This window comes from Carassius carassius, chromosome 23, assembly GCF_963082965.1.
Source record: "Carassius carassius chromosome 23, fCarCar2.1, whole genome shotgun sequence".
Classification (NCBI taxonomy): Eukaryota; Metazoa; Chordata; class Actinopteri; order Cypriniformes; family Cyprinidae; genus Carassius; species Carassius carassius.
In genome coordinates, this window is record NC_081777.1 from 28,032,021 (window position 1) to 28,044,827 (window position 12,807).

Sequence of the window (12,807 nt, forward strand, 5' to 3'; positions counted from 1 at the left end):
AAAAAGGATATATATCTATAGGGATATATAGATTATATCCTAATAACAATATTACACAATATTACAGTTTTTACTGTATTTTTGGTCGAATAAATGCAGCCTAGGTGAGCATAAGAGACGTCTTTCAAAAACATTAAAAACCTTACTGATCCCAAACTTTTGGATGGTAGAGATTGGAAGATATTTTCAAATTTACAGTGAAGCAAAATATTTTATCATTTTATACGCATTAGCGTAACTATCCAAGCAACATAACGTGGTCACAGGTCTGTTTATTGGATGTGTTTATGTGTCTTTGGATGTGGTTCCTTCAGTGTAGAGGCGGTAACATTTTTTGACTGTGTATTTATTGAAATGCCAAACAAAAAGATGGTGTGCATCTGTTAAAATATAAGTTATACACATTTTGACATCTGTTTCTACACTGACAATGTCATAAAATTCAGTGAATATAAAGTCGTTTTGTGTTTGCTCCAACTGTAGGGCGTCGGTAACGCGGAGGACGTTTGGTCACAGTGGCATCGCTGTGCACACCTGGTACGCCTGTCCCACCCTCATCAAATCCATCTGGGCCATGGCCATCAGCCAACACCAGTTCTACCTGGACCGCAAACAGAGCAAGGTGAGTGTTTGTTTGTTTTTGGATCTGTCGTCAGATGTGTTTCTTGTATCAATGTGTGTGTGTTTGGTTGATAACTTCGCTCTTACTACATCGACTTTCCTGTGTTTCTGTGGTCTACCTCTAACTGTCTCACCGTCTAGACAGCCGTCTCTCTGCAATCCTCAGGGCCACATACACTTACACACACACATACACACATAACTGTCTCTGATTTTGCTCAAGATTTGATTTTGTTTCTGTTACACTTGTTCTTCTCTTGGAACATTCTGACACACTCGACACAGCTGGCAAGCAAATTCACTCTCTCTGTCTCTCAGAGTAAGATCCACGCAGCACGCAGTCTGAATGAGATAGCCATAGACCTGACAGAAACAGGAACCCTCAAGACCTCCAAACTGGCCAACATGGGCAGCAAAGGCAAAATCATCAGCGGCAGCAGCGGAAGCCTGTTGTCCTCAGGTCAGAACACGCACACACAATCACACAAAACAGGTGGGATTACAAGATTACTTACTTCCTGTTTACAGCTATCATCCAGAAATTACTTCCTCACATGAATATAAAGTGTTCATAGTTTGAAATTTTTGGAGATTGGAAAAATTTTCTTGCAAAAGTACTGTGTTCCCTGACAAACTTTGCATTCGCTCTCATACATTTGCGTTCACTGTGCAAAAATATTGTGTTGGCCCAATAAACTTTGCATTCACCCACAGTCCCCCGAGAAATTTTGTGCAAAACATTTGCATTCTCTTGCAACAGTATTGTATTCCCCAAAAAATGTTCCATTCACTCGCAAAACATTGTGTTTTCTAACAAAACGATTGTTCCCCAGAAAAACTGCATTCTCTTGCAAATGGTTTCTAATATGTTTTTTTTTGTTTGTTTGTTTGTTTTTTTCCCTGGCATACTTTGTTTTTGCTCACAGAGCTTTTGTGAAGAGGATGCAAAAGCAATTAAATATATATTTTCCTCCCATTTCCCTTTAAGGGTTCTGTAGAAATTTTGCATTGCATCTGCAGCTAGTGTTAAGGGTAAGTCGGCATTGATGTGTGGCTGGTTGTAAAATAACTTAAAACAAGGCCGACAAACTTCAGTCTTGTAGTGCGCACTTGGTTTCGAACACTCTGTCCTGTTATATGTGTGAATCCAGTGTTCTCATGGTAATGATGATGTCATACACTGGGAGTTTTGGGGTGTGGGCATGTGTGTACATTTTCTACGAGGTGAGAGTGAGAATAGCTTGTCTTGATGCTGAATTTGGACTCCTGCCGTGGTGTCAGGTATCATGAATTAAATGTCATTGTAGCAGGACTCCTCTGGTGTCAGTCATATGATCTCTCTTTCATCTGAGCCATGTGTCTTCAGCCTCTTAATCACTGACCACACATGAGAGATTAGATCATAGTGGAGGCTTGGACAGACCTTATATTTTGGAGTTGTTTGCTTTGGTTATACAGCATGAAAATGAACCAGCGTTTGCAAACCATTTTACTTCTGTGATTTCTGAATTAATTTGGTTATTCATAGAGAGAAATTGTAGAGTAGGACTGTAGAGTTAAGGCTCGTTATGTCATCTGACAAGGAATGTTGCTTCAGAAGCAAAGCAAGGAAGTACTTTAGAAGTGGGTTTTTTCAAAAGCATGCATGAATTGTGCACAATAAGCCCAGGCAAAGCATTAAGTAAAATAACAAAATCAATTTAGCTTTTGCATCAACTTTAAACTTGCTTTTCAGTCTTGTCTAGTAGTTAGTGCGCCGACATTTAGCACAACCCAAACCCCCCCCCATTCACACACACAAAAAACTTGCTTTTCAGTCGATAATGTAAGACATTGATTTCATCCACGGGTGCATGTGTGTGTAATTGCACTGTAAATGCTTCAGAAATCTCCTGTCTCTTTATATGTAGTGTCTGAAAGGGTAGAGAGTTTTCACAGAGACGCTCTGTTCCAATGACAGAATTATTCTGTTTTTGTGTGTCATGCAGTGTGATGCCTTTCTTTGCAGTAGTTTTGCTTCATAGGTTCCCCACAGGACAGTTCTTCCCCTCTGGAGTTCCCATGAACCCCACCCAGCCCAAATGTATGTCTCCATTACTAATTTTCTCTTAACGTCTTTCACTTCACATCCCCGTGCAGAATGCTTTCCACTGGGAAGCAAAATTGATGGATTTATTTGGCAACTCAGCAAATCCAAACTTGGCGAAGAGGAAAAGCTCTTGCAGCTAAATTCTCCTGTCACGCATACTCACAGGAACTGGGAGACAAGAATTCCCACTCTGGTTCACTCATATGTTCAGTGTGTTTCTGGAGTATTTACTTTATCTTAGTGTGTCCAATAAAAAATATTTAAAATACCACTAAATATTTTTTCAGTCCAAAATACACTACCATTCAACTCCAAAGTTTGGAGTCCCTAAGATTTTAACCAAGATTTTAACCAAGGCTGCATTTATTTGATCAAAAACACAGTAAAAACAGCAATACTGTAAAATATTATTACAATTTAAAATCACATTTCAATTTTTTCAAACTGTAATTCATTCCTGTGATGGCAAAGCTGGATTTTCAGCATCATTACTCACAGTATGACGTGATCCTTCAGAAATCATTATAAGATGCAGATTTGGTGCTCCAGAAACATTTCTTCTTATCATTAATCTTGAAAACAGACAAGAGTTTAAAAGAGCAATATTTATTTTGTAACGTTATAAATGTCTTTACTGTCACTTTAGACCAATGCGATGCATCCTTGCTGAATATCAGTATTAATTTCTTAAAAAATGTATGTAATTACAGATCCCAAACTTTTGAACGGCAGTGTATGTCATAATATAGAAGATGGCCTAATGCCATGCCATATTGATTTACAGTGACAGGACAAATGTACGGTTTCAGTACTTCTTCTGCAGCTGTAGACCAAAGACACACAGACACACACACATAGAAAGCTTGACTGGACACTAGCGAGACAGTCAGTGACCCCGGTCATATTCTCTCTCTATTACTGCGACCCTTTACTGATTCCCAGACAGCTGCCTGCCCACTCACACTCATTATCCCATTCTAAACACACCAGATGCATCACATTCCTCTGCAAAGATGCAGGAAGCATCCATGATACATACATAGTTTCAGTGTGAGAAAACACACATTCATAGCCTTGAAAATTGAAACCGCAGGAAAACAAATACTGGTTTAATGTCTTTACCATTGTGTAGCGATATTAAGGTATCACTCTTATTATGTAATCCTTCCAAATCTTGCCAAAAAAAAATTTTTGACACACAACTTTGCCTTATGCTCTGATACACATGGAGTATCTGCTAAACAATGTTGCCCCATTGGGGCCCTTTGTTCAGTTGTGTCCGGAAACACACACACACACTTTGCCCCTTTCATAGCATTGAAAGAGATGAAGTACACACCCTCTTACTAAGTGAGAAGGTCAGTATGATTGTTTAAGCTGAAGTCTGTAGCTGCTTGTGCTGATTTGACCTTTAAACATTTCTGATCTTTGACCTTTAGGTCACACGCACACTTACATATTTGGTAAAATGTGAGATATGTCAACCCTAGATTTGAACTTCCCTTTTGTATGTATGTGTGTGTGTTTGTAGGCTCTCAAGAGTCAGACAGCTCCCAGACCGCTAAGAAGGACATGTTGGCGGCTCTGAGGGCCAGACAGGAAGCTCTGGAAGAGACGCTGAGACAGAGAATAGAGGAACTCAAGAGTATTTGCATCAGAGAAGCGGTAAGGATCGAAACAACTTCTCACTTCAGCATAATGGCTTTGTTGGAAAACCCGAGCTTATTTACTGTCTGCAGTCTGCATAAGAAGCTATTTTGCCAGAAAAAGGACTATTATATATTTTTTTGTGCGTAAAGAATGTTTTAAATCATACATGGTTCAAGCATGTCTTTAAAAACTATTACATTTAATATGATCAAATATAAGGTTGCACAAAGTCTGTCTTAAATGTAAATATCTTAAATGGTATAACAAAATCTCTCAAAATATCACATAAGAAGGCTTAATTTTCCCACTGAAAAAGACAGGAATCACATTACGCCCTGATGACACTGTTAAACTTTAAAAATACTGCACATTCAAAGTCAAAACACTGCACTGTTGTGCGCTCTACATGATTACAGTTTCAAAGCAGTTCACAATCAGTCAATACCACAAGCTGGTAATTCATTTAAAATTTCTGGATATTATTGGTATTTTGTTAACATAGTAAACTATTATGGGCATTTAATTCAATGTAAACTTTTGTAGCTTCTGTCATTCATTATATAGATTATACTAGCATTGGCACAATAGTCTTTTTATTGCCTTTATATATATTAGTGCATAAACCAATTTCATTACAGATGTGTATATTGAATAAAACAGTATCTGTTTATGAGTATCTTAAACTTGTACTTGGCTTGTTTTACTGTTAAATATGTGTCCAGCCTGTTTAAGTGAAAAAATCTATAGTACATGACTTATGATTTGAAGTCTTAGAAAGCCACACATTTATGTTCAGAATAATGCCTTAGTATGCCTAAAGATCATGTTGCAAACAGTCAAGTCTGTATTTGCTGTTCTCAAAGGTGTTGATCTGGACTAGAATCTTAATCTCACACACTCATACACAAACAAAAAGATGGATTAAGAGTGTAACATAGTGTGTTGTGTTTCAGGAGCTGACAGGAAAACTTCCAAAAGAGTACCCTCTCGACCCCGGGGAGGAGCCGCCCACCGTCAGACGCAAAATCGGCACTGCCTTCAAACTGGACGAGCAAAAGATCCTGCCCAAAGGAGAGGTCAGTGACAGTTTATAGTGTGATTTATAGTTGTTACTGTACAAACTTCTGAACCCCTGACCACAGCGAATGCTGCACAATTGTTTCATCATACACTGCCCTCTAAGCCACAGTTAGATATCCATGTGTGTGTGCAGGGGTCTACAACTAGCTCCAGTCTGGCATGATCAGAGGAAGTGGCGATAGTGCAGTGTATGCGTTTTGTCAGCCAAAGGAACTGGATTACAAAACCCAAAAAACGAGTTTAGCTGTGTGAATAAAGAAAGTTGACTTATGCAAGAGGTCATAATGTCATCTTTGTCTTTGTATGTGTATTTTTACGTGACTGATGATTGTTGATTTTGGGTGATTTATCGAATGCATTGATAAGAGGCCACAATATCTTAGCTGTCTCAATGTGTGTGCGAGAACCAGACAACTTGGCGCCCATAGTTGTGTTGTTATTCTGACAGTGTGTGTTGGTAATTTCACAAATGATGATAAAAAGGATTATGTGTTTTTCTTACTTTGGTTCAGTTTACAAATTTTTTGTATGTCTACATCTGTGTGTTTCTAGGAAGAGGAGTTGGAGCGTTTGGAAAGGGAATTTGCCATCCAGACCCAGATAACGGAGGCAGCGCGGCGGTTAGCATCCGATCCTCACATCAGCAGCAAAAAGCTGAAGAAACAGAGGAAGACTTCATATCTGAACGCTCTGAAGAAGCTACAAGACATTGAGAATGGCATCAACGAGCACCGCGTTCGCTCTGGGAAGAAACCCACACAACGTGCCTCTCTAATCATAGAGGGTGAGGAATTCTGTTCGTTGTATTCGTAGATGTTTTCGCAGTGCTCCTGTGAGTTCATTAAGTGTTTCCTCTATAAAGTCTTTCATGCTGAGAGCAAGAGTAATCGCACCTCCCCATAGATCTATAAAACTGTGTGAACATATGTGTCTGTGTGTGACCTCTGCTGTGAAAATTCATTTAATGCTCTCGTGTTCACGCTCAGGTTGCGAAGATTTGTTTGACATGTTGGTGTATGTGAGTTTTAGCTTTTAAGTGTCTTTGTCTTTCTTCGGCAGAAGCGAATATCGGCTCAGAGGACAGCTCACTGTCTGACGCCCTGGTGCTGGATGATGGTACGTTTTGTACCATTTTTATACATAAATACTAGTTTTGATCTGTATTCTGGTTTCAAATTAAAGCGGAATAATTAACAAAAAAAATAGGTCAGGGTTTGATTGTATCCATCTGTAATTAATTGGATTATGAAAAGTGGGTGTCGCAAACAAGAATGAAGCTAGCTTAAACTATTCTTTTGCCAAATAATGTAGTTTACAGATACAAAACAGACATTGGTCTCATATTCAATTATCTGGCCCACTAATATTTTGTATAGAATTTGGTATTTTTTACAATAGCTTTGAACTTTAATTATCTAATCAAATAATACTCAAGATGTTTTATGAACTATTTTCTTTTTCTTTCCATTTGATTTCTTTGATTATTTTAATTTTTTAATTCCTAAAATTTCCTTTAAGAGGTGTTGTTTGGTAAAATGTGAGGTTGGATATCATCAAGATGCAATAAACAATTATTTTGCAATTAATTTAGTTTACATATACAATACAGACATTTGCCTCATTAATCATTAATTTTGCTAATTAATATTTTTATTTTCTGAATGTTATTTCTTACAAGAACTTTGAATGTGGCTCATCCAGTCAGATAATACACATCAAGACTCTTATTTTTATTTCCATGAATTTCTTTTTCTTAATTTCTATCATTTCTTTTAGCAATTTTGTCCCCAAAAGTAAAAGAAACAAACAAAGTAAAATAAACATCTTAACATTAAATGATATATGTATCTCATATCCTCTCACTCTATTCTCCAGATGACCCCCAGATGACAGGAACCCCTACGTTCTCTCCGGCTGCCTCCCCACACAAAGGTCTCCCTCCCCGACCTCCGTCCCACAGCCGACCGCCTCCCCCACAGTCCCTGGAAGGACTGAGACACCTCCATTACCAACGCAGTGACTATGACAAGTCCCCGATCAAACCACGCATGTGGAGCGAAAGCTCATTAGACGAACCCTATGAGCGGGTGAAGAAACGCTCCTCACACTCAAGGTACAGACCTGTCTAAAAAAATGTTGGCATGAGTAGTGTGGTGCACATGTAAATAAATGAATTGTTTATTCTCTTCTATTTCTGCAGTAGTCACAGGCGGTTCCCCAGCACAGGCAACTGTGAGGCGGGAGGGAGCAACTCTCTCCAGAACAGCCCTGTGCGCTCCCTCCCTCACTGGAACAGCCAGTCCAGCATGCCCTCCACCCCTGACCTGAAAACACGGAGCTATGTGCACTCAGCCAGGTGCTGGACACACACACATTCTTAAATGACCTCTGCTGTTGACAAGAGAACATCACCTGTAGTTTTATACTGTTTACAAAATTTTATTTTTAGGCTAAATTTATTCATTTTTAAAATGAATGATTTATATTTTAACTCGTTCATATTTTATGTACCGTATTTTTCGGACTATAAGTCACACTTTTTTTTCATAGTTTGGCTGCCTGCGACTTATAGTCAGGTGCGACTTATTTATCAAAATTAATTTGACATGATCCAAGAGAAATGAACTAACAGAAAACATTACTGTCTACAGCCACGAGAGGGCACTCTATGCTGCTCAGTGCTCCTGTAGTCTACACTAAGCAGCATAGAGCGCCCTTATGCGGCTGTAAACGGTAATGTTTTCTCTTGGTTCTTGGATCTAAAAAATGCGACTTATAGTCCAGTGCGACTTATAGTCCAGTGCGACTTATAGTCCGAAAAATACGGTAATAATATAATTAATATGTAAATAATATGTTGGTTTTTTGTTTACAACAACATATATTTAAAATAATAATGAAAACCAAAAAAAATATAAAAAACATAAAATCAACATAAATTCAAAACTGAGCCTATTTACTATCAAAAAACGTGTAATCATGTAAAATCATGTAATCTTTCTTCAAAATACACAAGTCATTTTTTTTTTAGATTATTTAAATATTTTTGAAAGAAATCACTTATGCTCTGGCAGCATTTATTTCAACAAAGATTTTGTCAAAACAGTAATATTATTACAATTTAAAATAATTGTTTTCTGTTTTTTATTTTTGAAAATGTGATGATATGATATTCCTGTGATGGCAAAGCTAAATTTTTAATAGCCTTTACTCCAGTCTTCAGTGTTGCATGATCCTTCAGAAATCATTCTAATATGCAGATTTTCTGCTCAGTTATTATCAGTCATTGTAATACATCATTGCTGAATAAAAGTATTAATTTCTTATAAATAAAAATATTTTAAAAAAAATATACATTTATAAAACTCAGTTTTCGTTTCTTTCTCAGTTTAACTCAGCCATTCCGTGGCCGGAGTTCCAGTTTGGAGTCTCAGGGAAAGCTGCTATCTTTGGATGTGGACACAGAGGCGGGACTTAGCTCTGACCTGTTTCTGTCAGGACCACAGAGGACAGGAAGCAATGGCTCTGTTGTCCCCGACGACTGCTCATCTTGCACCAGTCACTCCAGTTCAGAACATTACTACCCCTCATCCACCTCCAACCCTAACTACTGTACGCTGGCTGAGGACTCACCCTCCAAAGCCCGACAGCGGCAGCGACAACGTCACAAGTCAGCTGGACACCTGGGCACGTCCAGTTCTGGCAGTATGCCCAACCTGGCAGCCCGCAATGGCAGCACCCACGGAGGGGTGTGCGGTAGCCACCAGGGTGTGTACCTCCACAGCCAGAGCCAACCCTCCTCGCAGTATCGCATCAAAGAGTACCCGTTGTACACGGAGGGCAGCAGCCCCAGCGCCGTGGTTGTCCGCAGCCTGGAGAATGACCAGGAGGGGCACTACAGTGTCAAGGCACAGTTCAAGACCTCCAACTCATACACAGCCGGGGGGCTTTATAAAGAGGGGTGGGGCTCCGGGGAGGATGGGGAAGCAGGTAGTGGCAGCGGGAGGTTGACGCCCTCCCGCTCACAGATTGTGAGGACTCCGTCTCTGGGCAGGGAAGGAGGAGGAGGAGGGGGGCGAGCAGTGGTGTCAGAGGAGCTGCGGTGCTGGTACCAGCGCTCATCTGGATCGATAAAGGAGCACAGCCGCGTCACTCACACCAGCTCCAATGCTTCAGATGGCCGTGGAGGACGAATAGCGACACTAGTGAAGGGGTCACCAGGTGAATAGATCAAATATAAATAATGCAAAAAGATATGGATACCTGCAAGACTTCGGTCAGAGTTACATCATAAATTTGATGCAAACATGGTTCCTGATTGTGGCAAATTTTTTTGTTGGTCGGTTGGTTGATTGGTAGGGCTGGGTATCGATTCAGATGTCTCGATTTCGATTCGATTTTGATTCTCAAGCTCTCGATTTGATTCGATTCTCTTCTCGATTTTTTATTACATTCAGTGAATATAGTTTTATACAAATGCTATTGATATTTCAAAAAAATGAACAGTAAGCATCAGTTTAGAAATGGTGAATTAATAAAAAAAAATTTAAGAACCACAGGCCTGTATTCTTAATCTATTCTTTTTTTGTATAGGGTCCTTTTTTAAACAATAATAGGTCCCTATAAAATAAAATTGGATGAAGGCATAAAACATTAATTTAATTTATCCTAATCAAATGAAAATGAAACCCTTTTAAATTATATAAATGGTTAAAATTAAAAAAGGAAACAAATGTGAATATTCCTTTAAAAATAAAGATTTATTAATATGTATTAGCAGTAGTAGCACTTCTACTTAGTCTTATGACTGCTAAATATAGTAATATATTCTGATGTTTCTAAACGTAAACTTTTATTTGGATGGGTTGTCGTGAGGAACTTGCAGCTGCTGTGTATGTGATATGACTGTAGTTTCTCAAATGAAACGGTAAAATGCTAATGAAGTGAATCTCAGAGCAGCTGGAGATGATATTCGTGTATTCATATCATCATAGTGAGACAGCAGCAGCTGAAAACACCTCAAATGTCATCCGCACTTTAGTATGTGTGTAAGTTACGTTTGTAAACAAAACAGCGTGCCATCCACCATTCATTCATTGATTGCAGAAATCATGGCGCCTTATGCATGATATCAAATGCTTCTGCAGATTTATAGTATTCCTATAGCATTTCACCTGAGCATCGCGAATGAAGCGTATGTCTTTGTTTTTGGTTCTCATCAACAGTATTTCTGCCATGATAAGTGCTGAATGAATGACAGGCTTTCCATTGTAACATCGCGCAAGGTAAATAAGGGTGACATAATTGAGAAGAGTAATGATACGATTCACGTTAATCAGATCTTGTTTTAAATGTGTGCTGAAATAAATACTGGAAAATTTAGATTCGTGGCTTTTGAGAATCGCTATCGATATCGAATCGACGTCATTTAAAAAAACTATAAATCGGAAAAAAAGAAATTGCCCGGTTGGTTGGTTTGAAGTATGGATAGATAGATCTCTGGAGCTCTGGAAAATGACTTTGAGGCTGTGAAAAAAAAAGATCATTTAACATGTTATACTGTCTTGTCTTATTTACACAACGCTTGATTTATGAATAATCAACACCCAGGTACACTAGGCTAAAATATGGTGCAAACTGTGTTTCTCACCTCATTTTCACATTCACATTTCATTCACATATGCTGTGTCCTTTAGGTAATGTCTGTACATTTCACTTTACTGTGTATAATTCCTTTCTACTGCAGTGATTAGTGTGTATGACAGAGAGGGAAAGAGTGGTGGAATGAGACCTATTTTATGTGTCAACTTAAGTAGCGGTACATTGCTGTGAGGTGTGTGTGTGTATATGGAGGCTGTCAGGGTGGTCTGGTCAGTGTGTGTCGTGGGGATTATCACCTCTCTCTGGGTGGCAGAATCACTCCAAACCTTTTCCAGAAGCTCAAGAGGGTGTTGGCAATAAGCAGTCAGCTTTATCTCCGACACATTCACCACATGTATAAGCATATGTGACTGTAGTTGAGCTGTGTGCATTAGTGTCTTACAGGAGTCTGTGTGTGTTTCAGCTGCATCTCCACACAGTCAGAGGAGTGGAACTCCCTGCAGTGAACCTGCAGCTACACCCCCCTGCAGCCCACAACACATACTCAACTGGAAGAGCGGGTGAGACACTGAATAAATTAGAACTTTACTCATTTATATATATAATCCAAAATTGTTTTCTTGAAATGTAGATGGTCTAGAAGGAACTAATTATGTCTAATCAGTAGGTAGTTCACAGCAGCACAACATAGTATCTAGTATTCCTGTGGCTGGTTAGATAAAGTACTGCATCTCTGTAGTTTCTTAAATGGATTTACCAGTCAGAATCATGTAATAATACTAAAAAAATGAGAAAAAAAATTTCAGCCTAATCCGAAGGAAAAATAATTTTAAATTAGTTATTAGATTTTTGTCTAATAAGTAAGTTTGCATTGTAGCAAATGTGAATAGATTTGTAGTATGCTTTTTAGGCTAGGCTGATATGGTTTTCCTTGCACTAAACTTTGACCATTAATGTTTATATATACTTCATATTTTTATTGTGCTGTTCTTGGTTTCTTCCAAAATTGCACAATTGGCTTGGTTTTCCTGTAGATTGCACAGCTTTGTTTGTCAGTGGGTATTTACTTCAAAGAACAGACATATTTGAGGATGTTGGTCAAAGTTTGGCACTTGGAGCACATTCTCTTGGTTTAAACGTCCACCTAACTGTACCAATGCTTCGTCTGTGTTGTTCACTTTAATAGTGTGTAACAGAACTACTCCAGTGTCAGAATTACACAACTCACTCTACATTAACTGATCACGGCTACCCACAAACGCTAACCTCTCTCTCTCTCTCTCTCTCTCTCTCTCTCTCTCTCTCTCTCTCTCTCTCTCTCTCTCTCTCTCGCTTGCTGTCTCTCTCTCTGTGTGTCTCACTAACCCACCTCTGCCTGAATGTGTATGTGTGTTTTCTCGGGGCAGTGATACGACTGAAAGTTCTCCTACTGAAGACCGTTCTCCCTCTCACCAAAGCACTGACCAGTAGAGAGGTACACTCTCTCTCTCTCAATCTCTATCTCTCTGCATGTTCTGTATCTCACTCCTTCACCTCTCTTACTGTGTCATTTTCTTGTGTTGGATTTTAACTTGTAACTTTGTGACTTTGTATTGCAAAATGCAAATTGTATTTGTTATTTCATAAAAAATGTACGAGGGAGGACTGAAGCAAAACTTTGTTATGGGCAGTATGACCAAACTTTTGTATCACAAAATGAGAGACTATATAATTTGTTGTGTAATATTTTTTTAGGTTTATATTTAAAAAAAATATATATATATATT

General features: G+C 38.7%; 1 protein-coding gene across 11 annotated transcripts in view; it reads left to right on the forward strand.

Moving 5' to 3' along the window:
* The window catches only part of frmd4a (FERM domain containing 4A), a 154,469-nt gene that overhangs the window by 138,901 nt on the left and 2,761 nt on the right, over positions 1 to 12,807 (forward strand). For 7 of the 11 annotated variants that reach the window (XM_059506814.1, XM_059506811.1, XM_059506812.1 and 4 more), the window contains exons 13-22: positions 480 to 622; positions 940 to 1,081; positions 4,242 to 4,375; positions 5,314 to 5,436; positions 5,993 to 6,224; positions 6,500 to 6,556; positions 7,316 to 7,553; positions 7,641 to 7,796; positions 8,829 to 9,661; positions 11,505 to 11,601. In XM_059506814.1, the coding sequence (XP_059362797.1) occupies positions 480 to 622; positions 940 to 1,081; positions 4,242 to 4,375; positions 5,314 to 5,436; positions 5,993 to 6,224; positions 6,500 to 6,556; positions 7,316 to 7,553; positions 7,641 to 7,796; positions 8,829 to 9,661; positions 11,505 to 11,601 (2,155 nt within the window). Of the gene's footprint in view, positions 1 to 479; positions 623 to 939; positions 1,082 to 4,241; positions 4,376 to 5,313; positions 5,437 to 5,992; positions 6,225 to 6,499; positions 6,557 to 7,315; positions 7,554 to 7,640; positions 7,797 to 8,828; positions 9,662 to 11,504; positions 11,602 to 12,447; positions 12,516 to 12,807 lie in introns of all 11 variants that reach the window. The other 4 variants (XM_059506809.1, XM_059506804.1, XM_059506806.1 and 1 more) reach the window with 3 other exon arrangements.